Here is an 8,711-nt window from a genome sequence, read left to right on the forward strand (position 1 = left end):
GGTGAGGCTCATACTAACCCCTAACCCCGTAAGATGGTGAGGGTCGTACTAACCCCTAACCCCTAACCCCATGAGATGGTGAGGGTCATACTAACCCCTAACCCCACGAGATGGTGAGGGTCGTACTAACCCCTAACCCCACGAGATGGTGAGGGTCGTACTAACCCCTAACCCCATGAGATGGTGAGGGTCGTACTAACCCCTAACCCCTAACCCCACGAGATGGTGAGGGTCGTACTAACCCCTAACCCCACGAGATGGTGAGGCTCATACTAACCCCTAACCCCTAACCCCGTAAGATGGTGAGGGTCGTACTAACCCCTAACCCCTAACCCCATGAGATGGTGAGGGTCATACTAACCCCTAACCCCACGAGATGGTGAGGGTCGTATAACCCCTAACCCCACAAGATGGTGAGGGTCATACTAACCCCTAACCCCTAACCCCACGAGATGGTGAGGGTCGTACTAACCCCTAACCCCACGAGATGGTGAGGGTCGTACTAACCCCTAACCCCACGAGATGGTGAGGGTCATACTAACCCCTAACCCCACGAGATGGTGAGGGTCATACTAACCCCTAACCCCACAAGATGGTGAGGGTCAAACTAACCCCTAACCCCACAAGATGGTGAGGGTCGTACTAACCCCTAACCCCATGAGATGGTGAGGGTCGTACTAACCCCTAACCCCACGAGATGGTGAGGGTCATACTAACCCCTAACCCCACGAGATGGTGAGGGTCATACTAACCCCTAACCCCACGAGATGGTGAGGGTCATACTAACCCCTAACCCCACGAGATGGTGAGGGTCATACTAACCCCACGAGATGGTGAGGGTCATACTAACTCCTAACCCCATGAGATGGTGAGGGTCATACTAACCCCTAGCCCCTAACCCCACGAGATGGTGAGGGTCATACTAGCTGTATGACCACATCCCGGTACAACCCTAACCTCAACCACAACCCTAACCCTAACCTCAACCCTAACCTCAACCCTAACCTCAACCACAACCCTAACCCTAACCTCAACCCTAACCTCAACCCTAACCTCAACCACGACCCTAACCCTAGCCTCAAACCAGAGAAGAACAGCTGAATCCAGGTGGATAGTCAATCTGAAGACCTTGGCTCCACTTGGTCTGCATGGTAAAGAGTAGTATATAGCCTTGACCATGGGAGTCAGTGAGGCCCAATCAGAAGAGCTGGAGGGGTTGCCACCACCAGGAGGAAGTTCAATAAAAAGCAATGGATTTATTGGCCTGCTTATGTTTCATATTTAATGTTCTTATATGAAGCACTTTAACACAGCACTTATTTATGCAGCACTGAATTCCTTAATCCCTTCATCCCTTGGTGTGATTTTTAATTATATACTATATTATTTACTTATTCAATTATTTATCTATTCATTTATTGATCCAGCTGATCCACCAAACCGTCATGGGTTTGTCTTCCTCCTGTTGTTGAACCATCATGGGTTTGTCTTCCTCCTGTTGTTGAACCATCATGGGTTTGTCTTCCTCCTGTTGAACCATCATGGGTTTGTCTTCCTCCTGTTGAACCATCATGGGTTTGTCTTCCTCCTGTTGTTGAACCATCATGGGTTTGTCTTCCTCCTGTTGTTGAACCATCATGGGTTTGTCTTCCTCCTGTTGAACCATCATGGGTTTGTCTTCCTCCTGTTGTTGAACCATCATGGGTTTGTCTTCCTCCTGTTGTTGAACCATCATGGGTTTGTCTTCCTCCTGTTTTTGAACCATCATGGGTTTGTCTTCCTCCTGTTGTTGAACCATCATGGGTTTGTCTTCCTCCTGTTGTTGAACTGTCATGGGTTTGTCTTCCTCCTGTTGAACCGTCATGGGTGACCCCTCGGAGCTCTGGGCCTTTCATGTTCTCACCGGCTCCAGACCGGTCTGATGTACAATATAGAAACAGGGCAGAAAGTTGTAATAGGCCTGTGCAACCCAAAGAAACCCTCTTAAACCTAACCCTAGCCTCAGCCCTAACCCTAGCCTCAGCCCTAACCCTAACCATAGCCTCAGCCCTAACCCTAACCCTCAGCCCTAACCCTAGCCCTAACCCTCAGCCCTATCCCTAACCCTCAGCCCTAACCCTAGCCCTAACCCTCAGCCCTAACCCTAACCCTCAGCCCTAACCCTAGCCCTAACCCTCAGCCCTAACCCTAGCCCTAACCCTCAGCCCTAACCCTAGCCCTAACCCTCAGCCCTAACCCTCAGCCCTAACCCTAGCCCTAACCCTCAGCCCTAACCCTAGCCCTAACCCTCAGCCCTAACCCTAGCCCTAACCCTAACCCTAGCCCTAACCCTAACCCTAGCCCTAACCCTAGCCCTAACCCTCAGCCCTAACCCTCAGCCCTAACCCTCAGCCCTAACCCTAGCCCTAACCCTAACCCTCAGCCCTAACCCTCAGCCCTAACCCTAGCCCTAACTCTCAGCCCTAACCCTCAGCCCTAACCCCAACCCCAGCCCTAACCCTCAGTCCTAACCCCAACCCCAGCCCTAACCCTCAGCCCTAACCCTCAGCCCTAACCCTCAGCCCTAACCCTCAGCCCTAACCCTAACCCTAGCCCTAACCCTAACCCTCAGCCCTAACCCCAACCTCAGCCCTAACCCTCAGCCCTAACCCTCAGCCCTAACCCTAACCCTAACCCTAGCCCTAACCCTCAGCCCTAACCCTAGCCATGGTAAACATGTTCTTTAACCTCTTCTACATGATAGTGTCATGACGTTGCCCTCTTTGGGTACAGCGAGTACCATCCCCCTCTCTCTGTCTCCTACAACTAGGCTGCAGTGGTCAGAGAGGTCGTAAATTCCTGGAGGAGATGATCTCCTCATGGCCACAGTATAGAGACAGAGTTTTCATAGAGATTTCATAGAGAACAAAGGAATTTCTTCCACCTCACAGAACTTGAGGTCCGAACAACATTTATGTTCCGGAGAAGGTATAAAATATTGGTGAAGAATCCAGCTACAAAGCTACAAAAAATCGAATTGTTGTATAAGATGAATTAGTGAGGATGATACTATTTGTAAAATTGTGTAATGTGATTTTGGACTGTTTAATGAAGGAAACTCCAATTCCCTTTTGAGTTTAACTATATCGGAGGACCGCCCATGAGCCCAGTTAGGGTCGGGCATCCTGGAACAGGCCCTTTTCTGCAACTCCCGAATAAAACCCCAACTTTGAGAATTTCTCAACAGACCATGTTTCTCTCCATTACGAGAGGACAAAGGTTGCAGACCAGCTTACCTCGATAACTAGAGGGCCAAGGTTTGAGACCAGCCTGCTGAATCTTTTAACCATCCCACGTGGTTAAACTCTTAGACTATCGATACCGACAGAATAAGAACAAGTCTTTGATATTAATTATCAAAGACTTGATTAAATTCGGTATCATTGAACGCGAAGAACGACAACTGCCGAAACATCTATCCATAACGACATGAATGAATGTCACTCTGAACTATCCATCCTAACCACGACAGAGAGAGACGGACAATTCTACAAAAGAAACAAACTTTTCAGCAGAGATCCTGACGACACACTGAGCGTAAATATATATATTGATTGCAATTATTCCTGAATGAGTGAGCGTTCATGTGTAAAGGATTAGCATTTCAATTGTTACAATTATCAACTGTGTGTTGTCTTAACTCAGTCAACCCCCACTTCCACATTGTCTAACAAGCCGCCGTGCCGGTTTAGCCCACTAGGGAACATCCCCCTATCATTTCTTGTAACCATATTTACTTTGTTTATTTGTGTGTGCACTTCTGTGATTGTTTAGTTAGTTAATAAATAAATAAATGATTTAAGACAATTGATGTATGGATGACTCATAGTAAAGACTGGGTTCGTGCAGATAACCAACAATTTACGACATTTGGAATGAGACTAACGTGAGGTAAAATAAATCATTCATTAATCAGAAGACTATTGATCAGATGTGAAAATATTCAAAAAGTTATATTAGAACAATTATAACTTTGTAATCTGAATATTTTCCTTGGTGCCCTGACTTCCTAGTTAATTACAGTCACATGATTAATTAGTTAATCGCGTTATACTAATTACAGAGAATCTTTGATAAAAACTAAAAGTCTTCATTTAATGATAGTAAAGACATAACAATAGGCAGCCTTTACAAGTTTCTCTCAATCTGATCTACCCCAATCCCTCTCTCTCTCTCTCCCCCCCCCTCCCCTCCCCCCCCCCCCCCTCCCTCACCCCCCCCCCCCCCCCCCCCCCTCCCTCTCTCCCTCCCCCCCTCCCTCCCTCCCCCCACTAGTCCCCTCTGAGTCTCCTACAGATGTATACTCCAGGCCTGTCTCGTCCCATGAAGCTCTGGTCTGGTGGATACCAGTCATGGACACTGGTACCGGCCTTCAGCAGTACATAGATGGATACCAGGTCTGTTGCTCTTTAAAGTTCCTGGATGTCTAGTGATGTTCATGATTTATGGGGAAGGACACATTTTCCTGGTCAGATTACGAATGATGGTCTGGTTAAGTGATCAGGAAAAACACATCTCACTGGGCACAGACGTCAGTTCAACATCTAGTTGATTCAACTGGTTTTTGCCCAGTGGGATGGCCCTTCTCATGAGACTCTAACAAATAAAATACCTTGTGTTCAACTGTGGCTTCCTTGCCAGCCTGACGTGAAAGAAGAATAGGTCTCTGTGTGAGGAACTGGTGAACATTTTGATTGGATCACCAGTTTTGGTTCAAATTGATTGACACCTGCTCTGACCAATCCCGGCTTTCTGACCAGGTGAAGTACTGGAGGAAGTATGACGATACAGAGCCGGGGGCCAATCGAATCTTTGTGCCCGCCTCCATGAACCAGACCAGGCTGGAGAACATGCTGCCAGACTCCCACTACCTCATCGAGGTCAGAGCCTACAACGGAGCCGGTGTCGGCCCTCCCAGCGAACACTGCGAGATGTTCACCAAGAGAGCACGTAAGACCAGATGCCAAAACCACACTGGAATTCCATATACAGCACATGTCTATTGTAGGTGATCCCATTGAGATGAATATTCTATTCTTTGCAGCTCCAAGTGTGGCTCCCCAAATGTGGCGTTACATCAGCTACTCTGGCAAGTGGCTGTACGTGTGGTGGCACCACATCTCCTACGACTGGTTTGGCAATGAGTCCTTCCCACTATATTATAAGGTATTTAAAGGCATTTTGTTTTGTTTCATTTGAATCTTGCAGCAACAGGTGTGATCCAGTTGAGCCTGTGGAAATAAGTGTCCTGAGAAGACAAGAAATCCTCTCCTCTCCTCTCCTCTCCTCTCCTCTCCTCTCCTCTCCTCTCCTCTCCTCTCCTCTCCTCTCCTCTCCTCTCCTCTCCTCTCCTCTCCTCTCCTCTCCTCTCCTCTCCAGGTGATGTTCAGGAAGACTGGCTACATCACAGGGCCGATCTACATGACGGGCTGGCACTTCATTGACTTCCCCATGCCCCAGGTAGGGGACTACGAGCTGGAGGTCAGAGGTCGCTATGAGGGTGGAGACGGCCCCATCAGGAAGATCAGGCTTCAGGGTAAGTAAGGGACAGATGGGTCTACTGGTTAGTATCTGGTTGGGGAATTGAAGGGCCGTGTCAATTTGTGGGTGAATCTCAAAAGTATTTTCCTCGATTCCTTGATTATTTGATTCCTCTCTCCTCACCTTCTTCTCAAAACATCAGAGGGAAAGGAGGAGAGCATCGGAGGAGAAGATCTGAGGAGGAATATACTTTTGAGTGTGTTTGTTGTCCAGACAGTGTCTTACCCAGCATGCCCCTTACCATGTCCCCTCCCCTCCTCCAGGTAAGGCGTCTTTCCTGAGACCCACTCTCAGTCTGGCCGCCATGCTACTGCTGGCCCTGTGCATCGTGGGATTGGGGATATAGAGACCCAGGACATGTCTGGGTGGACTGTGGGAGGTTTGACAGAAACAACTCTCACATCAACTTCCTACATCTCCTTAAGGACGTCCAATCTTTCCTCAACCTCTTACTGTCTGTATGTCTTCCCTCAACAAAACAGAGCACCGTGTCACCATACAGAATGACCTGCCTAGCTGTACAATCTACGAACGTTACTCTACTGTAAGACATCCAAGAAATCCTTTCTGATTTATTTATTGAACAGGTACTGAAGGAATTGAACGGGTACAAAAGAGGAAGAGAGTTTTTTTCAATATGCCTTATGATGAATCATATTGTACAATCTTCCCAACATATTCTAGACCGAAATGTATAAGACAATGACGGACTGTAATCAACACTACACTGTATGAGGTTTGTAATGAGTGAACTGTAAAGGAATGATCAGAGTAAGATTGTATGTAGCTCAGACACCAACTACACAGCCTCTTCCTCCCCTTGACTCACCCAGCTGTTTGGATATTTAGTTTCCACACGTTTGCCATTTCAAGACGACACTAGATTAGAAGTAATGTGTGTTTATGTTTGATTGGTTCGTTGGAGAATCCTTTTAATGTTTCTGTATTGGTGCTGCTGTGAAAATAGATATTTAGTTTAGTTTCCTTTTCTGTTTATTTATCTCTTCAGATTCGTACACACACACACACTCGGCTCATATGGATATCGCTATAACCAACTCTGCAGAGATTGCTAGCTTTGAATGCTATTCTTTCTTACACTGTACTATACCACACCGTTAATTAGCTTCGTATTCATAGTGAATTCTGTCTTCTAGATGCGCAAGCTAAAGCCATATCGCTTCGACAATGCCTCGGTATTTAGGCTTGTCCCGATTTTTGCACTGACGATGGCAGAATGTTTTAACAGAATGGTAACAAGAAATCAGGGTTGAAGAATATTGATGTGCTGCTGTTTTATTTTATTATAGGATTTGTTTTCCCTTGCTATGTATACGAGGATCATGCTGTAAACTCATTAAATAGAATACACATGAATGCTCCAGGATTGTAAGTATCATGTGAGCGTCACTAAATCTTGAGGTTTATTTGTTGTATTACTTTCATGATGCCACCAGAGGGCAGCATTCCTTCATTTTACTTTTTTACAGGTTGCAGCCACTCATTTTTTTTATTTTTTATTTTACCTTTATTTAACCAGGCAAGTCAGTTAAGAACACATTCTTATTTTCAATGACGGCCTGGGAACAGTGGGTTAACTGCCTGTTCAGGGGCAGAACGACAGATTTGTACCTTGTCAGCTCGGGGGTTTGAACTCACAACCTTCCGGTTACTAGCCCTTCATCTATGAAGACCTTCTGCCAATCAATGTGAAAGGTGCGTCAGTACCTCTCGAGTGGACCTTTAGCAGTCCTTACAGACCAGTACCTGTGGAGTGGACCTGTAGCAGTCCTTTAATAGACCAGTACCTGTGGAGTGGACCTGTAGCAGTCCTTACAGACCAGTACCTGTGGAGTGGACCTTTAGCAGTCCTTATAGACCAGTACCTGTGGAGTGGACCTGTAGCAGTCCTTATAGAGCAGTACCTGTGGAGTGGACCTGTAGCAGTCCTTACAGACCAGTACCTGTGGAGTGGACCTTTAGCAGTCCTTACAGACCAGTACCTGTGGAGTGGACCTTTAGCAGTCCTTACAGAGCAGTACCTGTGGAGTGGACCTTTAGCAGTCCTTATAGACCAGTACCTGTGGAGTGGACCTGTAGCAGTCCTTTAATAGACCAGTACCTGTGGAGTGGACCTGTAGCAGTCCTTACAGACCAGTACCTGTGGAGTGGACCTTTAGCAGTCCTTACAGAGCAGTACCTGTGGAGTTGACCTGTAGCAGTCCTTACAGACCAGTACCTGTGGAGTTGACCTGTAGCAGTCCTTATAGACCAGTACCTGTGGAGTGGACCTGTAGCAGTCCTTACAGACCAGTACCTGTGGAGTGGACCTGTAGCAGTCCTTACAGAGCAGTACCTGTGGAGTGGACCTTTAGCAGTCCTTACAGACCAGTACCTGTGGAGTGGACCTTTAGCAGTCCTTAGAGAGCAGTACCTGTGGAGTTGACCTGTAGCAGTCCTTACAGACCAGTACCTGTGGAGTGGACCTGTAGCAGTCCTTACAGAGCAGTACCTGTGGAGTGGACCTTTAGCAGTCCTTTAATAGACCAGTACCTGTGGAGTGGACCTGTAGCAGTCCTTACAGACCAGTACCTGTGGAGTGGACCTATAGCAGTCCTTACAGAGCAGTACCTGTGGAGTGGACCTGTAGCAGTCCTTACAGACCAGTACCTGTGGAGTGGACCTGTAGCAGTCCTTACAGACCAGTACCTGTGGAGTGGACCTTTAGCAGTCCTTACAGACCAGTACCTGTGGAGTGGACCTTTAGCAGTCCTTAGAGAGCAGTACCTGTGGAGTTGACCTGTAGCAGTCCTTACAGACCAGTACCTGTGGAGTTGACCTTTAGCAGTCCTTATAGACCAGTACCTGTGGAGTGGACCTGTATCGGTCCTTTAATAGACCAGTACCTGTGGAGTGGACCTGTAGCAGTCCTTATAGACCAGTACCTGTGGAGTGGACCTGTAGCAGTCCTTATAGAGCAGTACCTGTGGAGTGGACCTGTAGCAGTCCTTACAGAGCAGTACCTGTGGAGTGGACCTGTAGCAGTCCTTACAGAGCAGTACCTGTGGAGTGGACCTGTAGCAGTCCTTATAGACCAGTACCTGTGGAGTGGACCTTTAGCAGTCCTTTAA

At 47.4% G+C, this 8,711-nt stretch overlaps 1 protein-coding gene across 1 annotated transcript in view; it reads left to right on the plus strand.

Annotated features, from left to right (window-relative positions):
- LOC116361745 (contactin-1-like) overlaps positions 1–6,967 on the plus strand; it is a 32,854-nt gene extending 25,887 nt beyond the window's left edge. The window contains 5 exon segments of the mRNA XM_031816100.1: positions 4,315–4,436; positions 4,800–4,989; positions 5,084–5,205; positions 5,419–5,575; positions 5,844–6,967. Of these exon segments, the coding sequence (XP_031671960.1) occupies positions 4,315–4,436; positions 4,800–4,989; positions 5,084–5,205; positions 5,419–5,575; positions 5,844–5,926 (674 nt within the window). The 3' untranslated portion in view covers positions 5,927–6,967.
- The last annotated feature ends 1,744 nt before the right edge of the window (positions 6,968–8,711 follow it).

Source organism: Oncorhynchus kisutch, unplaced genomic scaffold (assembly GCF_002021735.2).
Source record: "Oncorhynchus kisutch isolate 150728-3 unplaced genomic scaffold, Okis_V2 scaffold741, whole genome shotgun sequence".
Taxonomy (NCBI): domain Eukaryota; kingdom Metazoa; phylum Chordata; class Actinopteri; order Salmoniformes; family Salmonidae; genus Oncorhynchus; species Oncorhynchus kisutch.